Genomic DNA, 16,295 nt, shown 5'->3' on the forward strand with positions numbered 1-16,295 from the left:
AATATTCAATTGCTATTAATTATTTATATATTATGTTATTGATACAAGAGATGTTTCTACCTGTAGAGAGATAAAAACTAGGTGCTATAAATATAAGACAGTCACCAATAAATCCAATAGGGAATGTGGAACAAATTACCACAAGGAATAGTTGAGGTGAATAGCATAGATGCATTTATAAAGTGATTCTTGACAATGCAGCCGGCGGGGGCGTCATCCGACTGCGCCAACCTGCGCACATGTGCAAATCGACTTCTGCTCTCTGTGGGTACGCAGAGCGGGGTGTGGGGGTGGGAAAAAAAGAGAGCGGGGTGTGGGGGTGGGAAAAAAGAGAGCGGGGTGTGGGGGTGGGATAAGAGAGCGGGGTGTGGGGGTGGGATAAGAGAGCGGGGTGTGGGGGTGGGATAAGAGAGCGGGGTGTGGGGGTGGGATAAGAGAGCGGGGTGTGGGGGTGGGATAAGAGAGCGGGGTGTGGGGGTGGGATAAGAGAGCGGGGTGTGGGGGTGGGATAAGAGAGCGGGGTGTGGGGGTGGGATAAGAGAGCGGGGTGTGGGGGTGGGATAAGAGAGCGGGGTGTGGGGGTGGGATAAGAGAGCGGGGTGTGGGGGTGGGATAAGAGAGCGGGGTGGGGGGGGAAAAAGAGAGAGCGGGGTGGGGGGGGAAAAAGAGAGAGCGGGGTGGGTAAAAGAGAGCGGGGGGGCAAGCGGGGAGGGAGGGCCGAAGACCTTGGTGGCGTTGGGTGCGCTCTCCTCCTGCCCACCCTGCCCGCTCTCTCCGCCCATTCCCCAGCCAGCGGATCTCTCCGGCCATTGTGTGCTGCCATGTGTTTAAGTTGCCTTTGTGAGATTATTTGAGCAGCGCCATCTTTAGTCCTGGCAGCTGCCTGAACGTCGCTGACTGTGATGCTTTAGTTGAACAGACTGCATTTGCGCATGTGCCAGTGCAGCACGTTGTCAGCCTAGTGGCTGCGTTGTCAGCAAACGCAGCCATGCATTTAAGGGGAAGCTAGATAAGCATAAGGGAGAAAGGAATAGAGGATATTGCTGATAGGATTAGATGAAGAGGAGTGGGTAGGAGGCTCATGTGGAGCATAAACACTGGTATAGACCAGGTGGGCTGAATGGCCTGTTTCTGTGCTGTCGACTATATGCAATTCTATGTAACATGAATGACAGCAAATCAGCAGCTCATTTTACACCTCTCCTAATTTTTATTTCCATTCATTTCGATGGAACCAAAACTCACGAGATGTAAAATGGGCTACTGATTCACTATCACCTATTTTACATTATTACACGATCAAAATGACCCCTAATATTTTCAGGAAAGGACAGTGGAGAACCTTACCAGAGAAGGTTGGCGAGAGAGGATGACTTCATAACATTTGAGAACCTATTAGTGAAAACAGAGACATTTTGTCGAAGCTTTTCGTCTTGCACTCATCAGGGCAAGGTACAGGCCGTACCCAGCCAGCCCGTGCTTGCAAAACTCAAAAACACAGTGTCCAACATTAGATATGATTCCACGATTGGACAACATTTACTAAATAATCCTCAGTGTGCTCAGAATTATACTGACAACCAATTTAAGACTGTCCGTCAGGCTCACAGTGTGGCGCATTTGCACATATTGGAAGCTACATATATTAATATACAGGGCCCTGTTCTTTGCAGACAGAAAGAACATGTACACACATTACACCTGTTTCAGCTAAACAAAATAAGTGACAGCCATTCGCTGGTTCATTCCTCAGGGCAATGCCTTGACCAGAGTTAAGCTGCCTGGTTTAAATTTCAAACAAAGCTTGGCAGTTAACAGTCAGTCACCATAAACTGGTGCATTTTCCAAGGTAATAACTCTACCAATCACAGTCCACTTGCCAACCAATAAACACTTTCTTCTTATATAGTGTAAATTTGTTGCTTTTCCTTACATCAGCAATACTCAAGTTCTGTTCTACCAAACAACTATTTGAGAGACTTCAAAGAATTTCCAACAAAATACTAGAGATGCACTTAAAAAATGATTGATGAAAAGAAGACTACCTTGCTGTTACCAAGATGTGTTCATGACGTGGTGACCATTTCACTGACAACACCTCACCTCTGTGTCCTGCAGGGGGGGGGGGGGGTTAGAAAAATATCATTTTAGGCAGAATGCCTAGGTGATCTATGGATAAGTATTATCCTTAAGAGTCGGCGTCTACTAAGTAAATAAGACATTGCATCCAGCCATCCGATTGAGAACTAGTGACATTTTTGTCCATTTGACCAATTTTACCATCAGTCACTTTCCAAATTCTAATATGTAATAGAATATGACTGGAGTATCTTTATTTATACTTGATCTTATTAATTTATAATAGTTTAAGTAGGTTCTATATAAATAGAATTATGGCCTTTAACCACGGGGTTCATTTTGTACTACCTTGCATTCGGTTTTGACTTTTATTACATTGAAAATGTGTTTACTTTTCAGGCTGTGACATTGAGCATTTTACATCTGCTCTCATATGGAAACCAGGTATTCTAACAGGCAATGTTTCAATGTTCAATGTGAATATTTCAGCAACAGATGATTATTGTAAAATAGTTCTTTTCTGAAGGCAGTAGTATATAATTGCAACTATTGAGCATAATGGTTACTGTTATTTCTGTGCTTTTTCTGTTTTTGGCATGTCTTTCAGACAAGCTGGATTACTTACACATATTGATAACATACAACACTATTTCATTGCCAATGACTGTAGCTTTCAATAATTGTATAAAGAATTTTAAAAAAAATGTAAGTAGCTTTAATTTAGCACTGTTTAGGGTTCCAGTGTGCACTTACCCTGCAGAATGTGGGTGCAGGATCCAGATTTAAGATCACAAAGCTGTACTTTAGGATTCTTGGTACCAACTGAAACAAAGACAACATTAAGCTGTTCATTTAAAGTCATCATATTTTTACTAATGTTAGACATTATATCAATTCCAAATGTCTGCTAATGGTTTGACACATTAACTGTTACCACAGTGAAATCCTCTGAATTTCTTCCTCAACATAAAGGCAACAAGATGTTTTCTGTCATATATTGCCAGATACTGTTTTCAATTATTACACTGATTAGGTAGTAGAATGCATGAAAACACCTCCTTTCCCTTTGAAGTTTGGGTTTGAAATGACTAATACAAGTTCATGGTTCGAAGGAGACTAGCACCCATCAGTCTTTTGCCCAAATAGACAGCCCTTACATAATAATAAAAACAAGAAATGCTGAGCAGGTCTGGCATGAAGGGTCACTGACCTAAAACGTTAACTCTGCTCCTCTCTCCACAAATGCTGCCAAACCTGCTGAGTATTTCTAGCATTTCTTGTTTTTATTTCAGATTTCCAGCATCTGCAGTATTTTGCTTTTATTTTAGCCAGCCATTACATATCAGCCTGGACCGCAAGTCCATAAGTGTTAGTGACCAATTCAACTATGGATGCCCTTTCTACATCTACACACAAACTGTCTGTCAGAAATAACAGGATAGTGATGTGGAGTGGAACCAGTTTTTTCCCTTAATATTCTGGAGACATCAGACCAATTAAATGCTGCTATTGGCACCTGGACTGAGCTAGACTAACTCAATAGAGTGTGAGGAATTCCTGGAATCTTCAGTCTTAATTGAAGTGTTTCACACCAGGAACCACATTTAGGAACAGAGGAGTTGCAAGTTGAAAAAGAGCCAGAAGCCATCTGGTGGTCACATGATACAACAATAGTGAAATCAATGACCAATCACTATCAATTAGTCTACAACTGACCCGGCTATCGGGTGAGGAAAACCTGCCAGTGGGGAATAGTTCTGAGAACATTAGTTCAAAGTCATAGGTTTCTTTCAAAACATATTACACTGACCATATTGCGCATCTCAGGTTACTCATTTACCATATTCCCTAATAGTATTTTCAGAAAGAAATCGACATAATTTGCATTTGAATGAATCAAATACATACATAACGCTCTGGATTTTGCAGTCAGCAGTGAAGAGACGGCACCCATCACTGACCTTGAAGTAAGCTGCCCACAAAGATCAAGTGATCTCTATGACATGGATTTCCCCTTTTCTGATGTCAGTTTAAATATTGTACCAAGTGAAGAGGATCACCAGGCATCCGTCAACAATGATCAATAGGCAGGGAAAGCAACCAAACACATTCCACCACCACCAGAGCAATCATATTACCTCTTGACCTTATCTTTTCCGGTGAAAATATGCTAAACCTATGTCATCATTCCTCATAATCTAGTCCCTCCATCTCTGATATCATTCCAGTTTCCTCTTTCTACACCCACTTGATTGTTAGTTTTTTTTGGTACTGTGGTGATCAAAACTGTACAGTGTGTCATGTTAGGCCCACCTGCCAAGAATGAGGCACATTAATTTTGTCATGTACATTGATTTTAAACTGTTGCTGGAGCGAGGAAAGGACTTGTTAAACAGATCAGCCGTGGCTGGAAAAGATATTTGCATATTAACAGACAGTGATTGGAAGGACAAAGGACCATTCCCTGACACATTCAACCCACAATGGACCTTGATCACTAAGTATTGTGTGTAAGAGGAGCATTCCAGAGACTGGTAAGGTGATACAATCCAGGACTGGTTGGAACAGCTGGTCACATGACTGACTGTTCCGGGGGTCTTTTGAACTAGCCACAGAGAGTTTGAACTCAAAGACTGTTTGCGCCTGGACGGAGAAGATCTCTCCTGGCTGCTCCCATCTCTTTCTCACAAGCCTCTGAATCCACTGAAGACACGTGAACCCCAAGAGAGAAAAGTCTCCTACAGTGAACAAGGTTTTAGAAGAATACTGGGCCCCAATGAAAAGCAAGATCTACCTACAATCAAGGACTCTACAGTGAGCTCAATGAACCATAACAAAAACTCTTCATATATTGCCTCAAATTTTTCAACTTTATTTTTCTACTGCTCTTTTCTGTCTCTATTTGCATGCGTGAACAAACATACGAATTAGGAGCAGGAGTAGGCCACTCGGCCTCTTGAGCCTGCTCCGCCATTCAACAAGATCATGGCTGATTGGATTGTAACCTCAATTGCACATTCCCGCCTACTTCCGATAACCTTTCACCCCCTTGTTTATCAAGAATATATCTACCTCTGCCTTAAAAATATTCAAAGACTCTGCTTCCACTGCCTTTTGAGGAAGAGAGTTCTAAAGACTCACGACCCTCAGAGAAAAAATTTCTCATCTCTGTTTTAAATGGGTGACCCCTTTTAAATCGTGACCCCTAGTTCTAGATTCTCCCACAAAGGGAAACATCCTGCAAGACCCTTCAGAATCTTGTGTTTCAATAAAGTCGCCTCTTACTCTTCTACATTCCAGCAGATACAAGCCTAGCCTGCAACGCCTATGCATGCTAGCGTGGTCGCGTCATGTATCTGTAGGCGTGTCGTGTATCCGTAGGCGTCAACTGAATTAGAGTTTAAGTTCAAGTTTAATAAATTTCAACTTTTCTTCTTTAAACCTAAGAAAATTTGTTTGTGTTGGTTTCTTTGCCTTAAAATTGGAAAGCAGTGAACAAAGATTCACCAAGGGGGAGCTAAAAACACAGTGTGTTTAAAATTAAAGAGTTACAGGAAAACCAGGTGAAGGCTGAGAGGGACCCGTAGACACCTTTCTCACCCGGTCGTAACAAAAATTTGGGTGCTAACGTCCGGAATTTTACCCACAGACAAATGAGAGAAATTGGAAGTGGGAAGCCAAATTGTTCCCAATCAAAAAAGAACAAGATTTCAATACAGGTTTTGTGTGCTTGAATACAAATATGTCTGCAACTGAAGCTAGTGGCTCCCCAAGCCAGGGTGAAGTAACTTGGGATAAGTTAAAAGCACTGTCTATGCAGGAGCTGTGAAAAATGGCTGAGCAGTGTGGGATCACTGTATGTGGCAAGGCTAGAAAGTCTGAACTCCTAAGACTAGTGACCAACCATTTTTCCCTTGAATCTGAAGAAGCAGAAGCAGGGTTAGAAGCAGAATCCAACAGGGTATTGCTATCAAAGATACAACTAGAACAAAGGAAACTTGAATTAGAACACAGGGAAAGAGAAATAGAGAGAGGCAGGAGAGGGAGAAGGAACAGGAAGAAAATGAAAGGCAGGAGAGGGAGAGAGAAAGAATATTCCGGAAGGAATGTGAAGAAAGAGAACTGAAGCAGCTTGAGTTAACTAGGGGATGACAGAGTAATAAAAGCAAAATACTGCGGATGCTGGAAATCTGAAACAAAAACAAGAAATGCTGGATTCACTCAGCAGGTCTGGCAGCATCTGTGGAAAGAGAAGCAGAGTTAACGTTTCGGGTCAGTGACCCTTCTTCGGAACTGACAAATATTAGAAAAGTCACAGATTATAAACAAGTGAGGTGGGGGTTGGGCAAGAGATAACAAAGGAGAAGGTGCAGATTGGACCAGGCCACATAGCTGACCAAAAGGTCACGGAGCAAAGGCAAACAATATGTTAATGGTGTTTTGAAAGACAAAGCATTAGTACAGATTAGGTGTGAATATACTGAATATAGAACATCAGCAAGTGCAAACCTGAAGAAAAACAACCTGAAACAACCTGATGACAGAGTAACCCCAGTAAAAGCATGGCCGATGAGTTTGCTTTAATTTATAAGTTGGTCTCCCAGGGGAGAGCCTTTCCTAGTCACCCCCACAAATATGGAAACGACAAAGGATGGTAAGGTGATAGGGGCCCAAGCAGTCCTGGGAGAGAAAAAAAAGCACGAGACACAGGGGGCCCTCCTCTAGCCAAAAGGGAAGGTGCTCTGAGCACTAAGAGTGAGACCCAGAGACCTGTATGCTTCCAATGTAATAAATCAGGGCATTTAAGAGCTGACTGCTGGAAACTAAAGTGAAAACCGGTAAGGTTAATAAGGGCACACCCGCTCAGTGAAGGGAACCTCACGGAAAGCACAGCAGAACAAGCTGTGGCTTTAACTGCAGGAAGAGTGCAACCCAGGAAGCTTACTACGGCAAGTGCAGGAAAAGTTAATAGGATTCTTGAAGGTCATCAGGGTTTTGTGTCTGAAGGGAAAGTAATCCCATACCCCTCGACGGGCCAAGCAAGCAAATAGTAATCCTCAGGGACACAGGGGCCACAAGATCCCTTCTACTGGGAAAAGGCCTGACCTTTCCCCCCCAGAGAACACCAGAATGGTGGTGAATGGTATTGGAGGGCAGTCTATGCCTGTACCTGTACACAGGGTGCACCTGGAGTGTGATTGAATTTCGGGACCGGTGACCGTAGGGATTGCCCCTAATTTGCCTGTGGATGGGGTTGACCTGCCCCTAGGTAATGATCTGGCGGGGGTGAAGGTGGTAGCCCCCCCAGTAGTGAAAGACCGACCGCAGGAGGTCAGAGAAACAAGGCAGTGACAAGTGACAGTCCCCTGCGGTTTCCCTGAATGTGTAGTGGATCAGGCCATGATCAAACCAGCTCCCCCACAGGAGACAGAATTAGCACAGCAGGTAGATGATCAGGTCTGTCTGTCTGAGACGTTCTTTGGAAAGTTAGGAGACCCAGAGAATGAATTAAATGGATTTTCCCTAACTGAGGCTCAGCGAGCCGACCCAGTATTGAGAGAGTTAGCACAGGCTGCCCAGTCTGAAAGTGAAGCGCAGGGAGTCCCTGATTGCTACTATTGAAAGAATGAGGTACTGATGAGGAAATGGAGTTCACCTGAGAGCAAGGAGTGGACAGTAGTTAACCAGTTAGTAGTGCCGCAGAGGTACCGGAGAGAAATATTAAGAAGGGCCCACGAGACTACAGTGGCTGTAAATGTCAGTATACGAAAGACCAAAGCCCGCCGAAGACAGCAGTTTGACTGGCCAAAACTCCACAATGATGTGGTAGAGTACTGCAGGAGTTGCCACCTGTGCCATATTGAGGGAAAATCCCAACCTACGGTGAAATTTGCACCCCTACGTCCTGTACCGGTGTTAGGAGGACCCTCCAGCAGAGGGCTGGGGAACTGTAAGGGACCTCTGCTGAGAACAAAAGGGGACGGGCAGGCACAAGGCTCGCAAAAGGTTAGAAAGGGAAGGGAAAATGCGACCAAGCGGGCAGGTTAAAGGAAGTCCGGGAGGAATCCTGGATGAAAACTCCTACTGTCCGGTCAGCCAAACATGAAAAATCTGAAAAGTTAGATCCCACATCCTCCTATGTAAATGCAGACACTAGAAGCACCCCAGAGTTGATAACAGCATTTACAGAAACCTGCAGAAACAAAGTCAGACCTCTAGTGGGCACATAAACCGTGAGGGTGATGCCTCACCTAGTCAAAGTGCCACAGAAGAGTATAGCAGGGTCTGCACAAATATCTGCAGGCAGGAGTATCCCAGAGGACAAAGCGGAAATTAGCAAGGAATCCTCCACCGCTGTCAGAAAAAAGAAAACCACCCATCACCCTAAAGACAAAAGCCTTTGCATGACTCAGTAAAGCACTGAAGGAGAGTTCAGGATAGGCCCGTCCACTACTGACTCTCCTGAAAAAAAATTCCAACTCAGGGCTAATTAAACCTAACCATCTCAGAGATCCTAAGCAGTCATGGAAATGAGTGAACTGAAGAAAAACTTCCCCAAAGAACAGGTTTATTGGGATGCCAAAAAGAGGGCAATTAAAACAGCACTTTTTTTTTCTTCTCTTTGGCCTCCTTGTCTCGAGAGACAATGGGTAATCGCCGAGAGGTGGTCAGTGGTTTGTGGAGCAGTGCCTGGAGTGGCTATAAAGGTCAATTCTAGAGTGACAGACTCTTCCACAGGCGTTGAAGATAAGGTTGGTTGTCGGGGCTGTTACACAGTTGGCTCTCTCCTTGCACTTGTTTTTTTGTCCTGCCAACTGCCACTGGCACCAAGAAAAGACAGGCAATTTTAATAAGCTTTAGGATTTATGAATGAATAGAAATGAATGAGAGAAATGCATGGTTTTCTGTATCTAATATTTTCTCTCAACTCTTTTAATGAAATGCACTTTTCTCTAATTGCATTTCATTCCCCTGGGTGTGGAGGTCTCATGCAGACCCCCCACCTAAGGATGAGGCATTATTAATTTTGCCACATGGACATTAAATTTCAAATTGTTGCTGGGAAGAAGAGAAGGCCTGTTACAAGGACTGCCAGACCTTGGCTGGAAAAAAGACATTTGCATGTTAACAGATAGTGCTTCGAAAGGACAAAGAACCATTCCTTGACATACAATACACATAGCCAAGACATGGTCAGACCAGTTAGTCACATGATTAACCTGCTTGGCAACCTGGGGGTTTCTGAATTGTACAGTTTGAACTGAGAGCCTGCAGAAAGCTGAATGCTCCTGGACTCAAGCAGACCTCCTCTCCTGTTTGCCTGCTCCCATCACTTTCTCACAGAACTCCAAAATCCACTGAAGACACACGAACTCCAAGTGAAAAAAGTCTCCTACAGTGAACAAGGTTTAAGAATAACACTGGGCCACAACGAAAAGCAAGATCTACCTACAATCAAGTACTCTACAGTGAGCTCGAAGAACTGTAACAACTCTTCAGATATTGCCTCAAACCTTTCCACTTTATTTTTCTTCTGCTCTTTTCTGTCTCTATTTGCTTATGCATGCTAGCATGGGGTATGGCGTGTATTCGTAGACGTTAACCGAATTTAAGTTTAAGTTTAATAAAATTTCAACTTTTCTTTTTTAAACCTAAGAAAGCCTGTTTGTGCTGGTTTCTTTGCCTTATATTTGGAAAGCAGTGAACAAGGATTCACCAAGGGGGAGCTGAAAACACAGTGTGTTTAAAGTTAAACCCTGTTACAATAAGACCAGATGAAGGCTGAAAGGGAACCCTAGAGCTTTTGCATACATGGTCATAACAAATGCAAATATCATTTCCCTAGCGTCATGATATTCCTTGTACCACCTTCTGGGTTCCATCGGTCAACTAATTTAGTATCCAACAGAATCACAGAAAGTTTACGGCACAGAAAGAGGCCACTTGGCCCATTGTGTCTGTACCAACCGAGAAACGTTCCATCCATTCAAATCCCACCTTCCAGCATTTGGTCCATAGCCCTGCAGATTACGGCACTTGAGGTGCATATCCAGACTTCTTTTGAATGAGTTGAGGGTTTATGCCTCAACTACCCTTTCAGGCAGTGAGTTCCAGACCCCCACCATCCTCTGGGTGAAAAGACTTTTCCTCATCTCCCCTCTAATCCTTCTGCCAATCACTTTAAATCTATGCACCCTAGTCACTGATCTCTCTGCTAAGGTAAATAGGCCCTTCTCATCAACTCTATCCAGGCCCCTAACAATTTTGTACATCTCAATCAAATCTCCCTTCAGCCTTTTCCGTTCTAAGGAGAATAACCCCAGCCTATCCAATCTTTCTTCATAGCTGCATTTTCCAGTCCAGGCAACATCCTCGTAAATCTCCTCTGTACCCTCTCTAGTACAATTACATCCCTTCTGTAATAAGGTGACCAGAACTGTACACATTACTCAAGCTGTGACCTAACCAATGATTTATACAGTTCTAGCATAACCTCCCTGGCTCTTATGTTCTATACCTTGGCTAATAAAGGAAAGGATTCCATATGCCTTCTTAACCACCTTATCGACTTGGCCTGCTACCTTCAGGGATCTATAGACATTTACTCCAATGTCTCTCACTTCTTCTATACCTCTCAGTATTTTCCCATTAATCGTGTATTCCTTAGCCTTGTTTGACCTCCCCCAGATGCATCACCTCACACATCTCCAGGTTGAATTCCATTTGCCACTTTTCTGCCTATCTGACCAAACCATCAATATCTTCCTGCAACCTGCAGCTATCCTCCTCGCTATCTACCGCTCGGCCAATCTTTGTGTCATCTGCAAATTTCTTGATCATGCCCCCCACATTTATGTCCAAATTGTTTATACCGCAAAAAGCAGGGGACCCAGTACTGAGACCTACGGAACGCCACTGGAAACAGCCCTCCTGTTGCAAAAACACCTGTCAACAATTACCCTTTGTTTCCTGCCACTGAGCCAATTTTGTATCCACCTTGCTGCATTTCCCTGGATCCCATGGGATTTTATTTTTTTAACCAGAGTGCCATCTGGGACCTTGTCAAAAGCCTTGCTAAAATCCACATAGACCACATCAACTACATTACCCTCATCTATCTTCTTTGTAACTTCTTCAAAAAATTCGATCAAGTTGGTCAGACAAGATCTTCCCTTAACAAATCCATGCTGATTATCCTTGATCAATCTGTGCCTTTCCAAGTGACAGTTTATCCTGTCTATCAGAATAAATTCCAATAATTTGCCCACTACTGAGGTTAGACTGACTGACCTGTAATTATTCGGTCTATCCTTCACTCCCTTTTTAAACAGAGGTACAATGCTAGTCGTCCTCCAATCCTCTGGCACCACACCTGTATCCAGTGAGGAATGGAAAATGATGGGCAGACCTTCCGCTATTTCCTCTCTTTCTCTTTTAACAGCCTGGGGTACATTTCATCTGGCACTGATGATTTATCAACTTTTAAGGATGCTAATCCCATTAATAGGTCCTCTCTCCTTATGTTGATGACATCCAATACTTCACACCTGTCTTCCTTAACTACAATATGTGCATTGTCCCCCTCTTTTGTGAAGATAGATGCAAAGTATTCATTAACAACAATACCAACATCTTCCGCCCCAACATATAGGTTACCTTTTTGGTCTTTTATGAGCCCTACTCTTTCCTTAGTTATCCTCTTACTCTTATAAGACATCTTTGGGTTCGCTTTAATTTTGCTTGCCAATATTCTTTCATGCCCTCTCTTAGCTTTCCTAATTTCCTTTGTTACGACCATATGAGAAAGGTGTCTAGGGGTCGCTCAGCCTTCACCTGGTCTTATTGTAACAGGGTTTAATTTTAAACACACTGTGTTTTGAGCTCTCCCTTGGTGAAACCTTGTTCACCACTTCCCAATTATGGGCAAAAAAATGAGCACACCGGGTTTTCTTAGGTTTATAGAAGAAAAATGAAATTTATTAAACTTAAACTCTAATTCGGTTAACGTCTCCGGATACGCCACACCTCACGCAAGCATGCATACGTGATACACACATGCAAATAGAGACAGAAAAGAGAAGAAAAAAATAAGTCAAGAGGTTTGAGGCAATATCAGAAGAGTTTCTTGTTACTGTGCTTTGAACTCGCTGTAGTCCTTGATTGTAGGCAGTCTTGCTTTTCGTTGGGGCCCAGTATTCTTCTCAAACCTTGTTCGCTGTAGGAGACTTTTCTCTCTTGGGGTTCATATGACTTCAATGGTTTCTGAAGCTGGTGACAGCGAGCAGGCAGGGGAGAGGTCTTTTCAGTCCAGGAGCAAACAGCTTTCTGAGTTTTAAAACTCTGTGGCAAGTTCAAATTCAAAAAACTCCAACCGCCAGTTACTCATTTGACTAAACTGGTCTGACCAGATCTTGTGTGTATTGGGGAAGCAGAGACCGGGTCCTTTGTTCTAACACTGTCTGCTAGTATGCAAAAAAAGTCTATCGGGCGAGGGGCCTGGCAATTCCTTGTGATAGGCCCTCTTTTCTTCCCAGCAGCAATTTTAAGTTGGCTGCGTTTGCTGACAACACAACCACTGCGCAAATACAACATGTTTCACTGAAACATCACTGTCTGCCACGTTCAGGCAGCTGCCAGGATTAAAGGTGGTGCTGCTCAATTTATCACAAAAAAACAACTTCAACCCATGGCAGCACACAGTGGACATGTTTGATACTCAGAAAACATTGCGCTGTTTAAAGTCTCATCAGAAGGACAGCACTGCACAACCTCCGTAATTCTGTGAGGTTTCAGTGCCATCCCGCTCCCCAGGCACTCACGCCCCGCTGCCCCACCCACCCTATCCCACTCTCCGGGAACTGACTCCCCGCTTCCCCAGGCCCCCCCACCACCCCCCATCCCTCCAGACGTTAGCTCTCGGCTGCAGGCCGCTTCCCTCCTCTCAGCCACTCGCTCCTACATCGCCCCGTCACCCCTCGCAGCCCGCTTTGCTTCTTTGGGCGGAGCGAGTGGCTGAGAGGAGGGAAGTGGCCGCGGCCTAGAGCTAGCGTCTGGAGGTATGGGGGGGGAGCGAGCGGCTGGAAAGAGGGAGGAAGCAGGGAGCGAGCGAGCAGCCTGGAGTGAGTGGTCGAGGGGCAAGAGCAGTTTCCCGCACATGCACCAGTTAGTGTTTTCCCGCGCCTGCGCCAGTTAGTCCTGGAAAGGCAAGACGTAGGCTGCGCATGCGCAGCATCTCAACGTGCTGGAGACCGTTTGCGCATATGCGCAGCTTGGAGTGCTCTGATGACATCAGCGGCCCGCTGCATTTTCAGGAGTCATTTTGTTTTAAGTTTTATGTTCATGTGGCGAAATAATGTGTGCCTCATTCTTGGCAGGTGGGGGCCTGCATGACACCTTTATGCTTTCACCCCGCCACTTTCTATACTCCTCTCAGCTTTCTGTAATGTTGAGTTCTCTGTGTCAGGCATAAGCTTTCCTTTTCTGCCTTATCTTGCCCTGTAAACTCCTTGACATCCATGGGGCTCTAGATTTGGCCGTCCCACCCTTTTGTTTTGGCGGAACACATTTACTCGGAACCCCTTGAAATGTAAGATATTTCAACTCATTCCCACTTTCCAGAAGAACTGTATTCAAAAATTTACTGAAACCTGAATATACAATATCCACTGCCTTACCCGCATCAAGCTCCTTCCTCACACCCTAAAAGAAAACTAGTAGATTTGAGTGTCGTGACCCATATTGATTATGTTCTAATGACTTTATTACTATCCCAATGCTTTGTGATTTTATATCTTTAATAAAGGTTTCTATAACTTTACAAACAATGATCAAACTCACTGGTCTGTAGTTTCCTGGATCACTTTTCCTACTATTTTAAAAATACAAGTAAGATGTGCCTTCCTCCAGACATCTCTCCAGAATTCAGTGATTTCTGGAAGATTTGTACCAGAGTTCCTGCAATTTCCTCCCTTAGTTCCGCAAGCATCCTTTGATACATCTTTTCTGTCCCCCAACATTTATTTACCTTAATTTTACACAGCTGTTAGGGAACAATATTAGTAACAATGTGAATAGTGCCATGCTTTACTTCTGCAATATCCTTCAGTTACCTATTCAAGTAAGTTATTTGTCTCTTCCTTGCCAGGAACTGAGACAGAAACTTCCTTAGAAACAAAAAAAAATTCCCTACTCTTACCATGTTCAACACAATTTTGTTTTGCTATTCTAATACTTTTGACAATCCTGGCATGCCTTTTGGTGTTGAATCTGTCTTAATTTTGTGGCTTTTTCCTTCATGTCTTCAAATGCCTTTTTTACCTCTTTATGCATTGCAGTTGTATTCAACCAGGAAGCAGTGCCTTTAAGTTTGCCTTGATATACACTGGTCAATGCATTTCAAATCACTTCCTTGAAGTGACTCTATAGATCCTTCACTTTCCTAGCCATATTTAAAACTGCCAGGCCCATTCTGACCAACTCACAAGTGCATAAAGTTGGTCCTCTTAAAATTGGCAATCTTATTTGGGTTTTTATAACTTTACTGATCCTTGTAATATCAAATGTTACTACAATATGATCACGGTTACTTAAAGCCTTACCCACATTTATGTTGGAGATCTAATTGTCCCTACTACACAATCAAGCCCAGTACACCCTTTGTAGCCTCTTAAGCCATAAAGAGTCTTCGATTAATTCTAGAAATCCCTTCCCCTATCTTATCTGTAGGCACATTACAACAATCAAATTCCTGGCAAGTTAGTAGCTTCAACTACTAACCACCTAACGAACATCATGGGGCAGGACGTCAGAAATGCTCCATCCATCAATATTGGCGACCACGCTCTGGAAGTGGTTCAAGAGTTCACCTACCTAGGCTCAACTATCACCAGTAACCTGTCTCTAAATGCAGAAATCAATAAGCGCACGGGAAAGGCTTCCACTGCTATGTCCAGACTGGCCAAGAGAGTGTGGGAAAATGGCGCACTGACACGGAACACAAAAGTCCGAGTGTATCAAGCCTGTGTCCTCAGTACCTTGCTCTATGGCAGCGAGGCCTGGACAACGTATGTCAGCCAAGAGCGACGTCTCAATTCATTCCATCTTCGCTGCCTCCGGAGAATACTTGGCATCAGGTGGCAGGACCGTATCTCCAACACAGAAGTCCTCGAGGCGGCCAACATCCCCAGCTTATACACACTACTGAGTCAGCGGCGCTTGAGATGGCTTGGCCATGTGAGCCGCATGGAAGATGGCAGGATCCCCAAAGACACATTGTACAGCGAGCTCGCCACTGGTATCAGACCCATCGGCCGTCCATATCTCCGCTTTAAAGATGTCTGCAAATGCGACATGAAATCCTGTGACATTGATCACAAGTCGTGGGAGTCAGTTGCCAGCGTTCGCCAGAGCTGGCGGACAGCCATAAAGGCGGGGCTAAAGCGTGGCGAGTCGAAGAGACTTAGCAGTTGGCAGGAAAAAAGACAGAGGCGCAAGGGAAGAGCCAACTGTGTAACAGCCCGAACAATCAAACTTTTCTGCAGCACCTGTGGAAGAGCCCGTCACTCTAGAATTGGCCTTTATAGCCACTCCAGGCGCTGCTCCACACACCACTGAGCACCTCCAAGCACTTACCCATTGTCTCTCGAGATAAGGAGGCCAAAGAAAGAAGAAAGAAGTATAGCTCTTTCCTTATCTATTCCAGATCAAGGCCAGTTAGTTTATCAGTGGTGGGTAAGGTTTTAGAAACTATAATCTGGGAAAATATCAACAAACACTCGGAGAGGTATGAGTTAATTAAGGATAGCCAGCATGGATTTGTAAAAGGCAGATCATGCTTGACAAATCTAATTGAATTTCTGATGAAGTAACAGAGAAGGTTAATGAAGGGAATGTGGTGGATATTGTTTACATGGATTTTAAGAAAACATTTGATAAGGTACCACATAAAAAGATGTTTTTCAAAATTGAAGCTCATGGAATAGGAGAGTCAGTGTCCAATTGGATTAAAAAATTGGCTTAAGGACAGAAAACAGTGAGGCGCGGTAAATGGTTGCTTTTCAGACTGGAGGACGGTGGACAGTGCTGTTCCCCTAGGGTCAGTGCTGGGACCATTGCTTTGTTTGCTATATATAAATCAGTTGAATCTTGGAATACAGAGTAGAATCCCAAAATTTGCTGACAACACCAAACGTGGAGGTGAGGCAAACAATGAGGAT

General features: G+C 44.0%; 1 protein-coding gene across 3 annotated transcripts in view; it reads right to left on the reverse strand.

The window, feature by feature from the left end:
• The window catches only part of ercc8 (excision repair cross-complementation group 8), a 116,623-nt gene that overhangs the window by 64,022 nt on the left and 36,306 nt on the right, over positions 1-16,295 (reverse strand). For all 3 annotated transcript variants that reach the window (XM_068033907.1, XM_068033898.1, XM_068033888.1), the window contains 2 exons: positions 2,833-2,901; positions 2,046-2,112 (listed from right to left, as the gene is read on the reverse strand). In XM_068033907.1, coding sequence (XP_067890008.1) covers positions 2,046-2,112; positions 2,833-2,901 — 136 coding nt within the window. The remainder of the gene's footprint in view (positions 1-2,045; positions 2,113-2,832; positions 2,902-16,295) is intronic.

This window comes from Heterodontus francisci, chromosome 1 (assembly GCF_036365525.1).
Source record: "Heterodontus francisci isolate sHetFra1 chromosome 1, sHetFra1.hap1, whole genome shotgun sequence".
In the NCBI taxonomy this organism is placed as follows: domain Eukaryota; kingdom Metazoa; phylum Chordata; class Chondrichthyes; order Heterodontiformes; family Heterodontidae; genus Heterodontus; species Heterodontus francisci.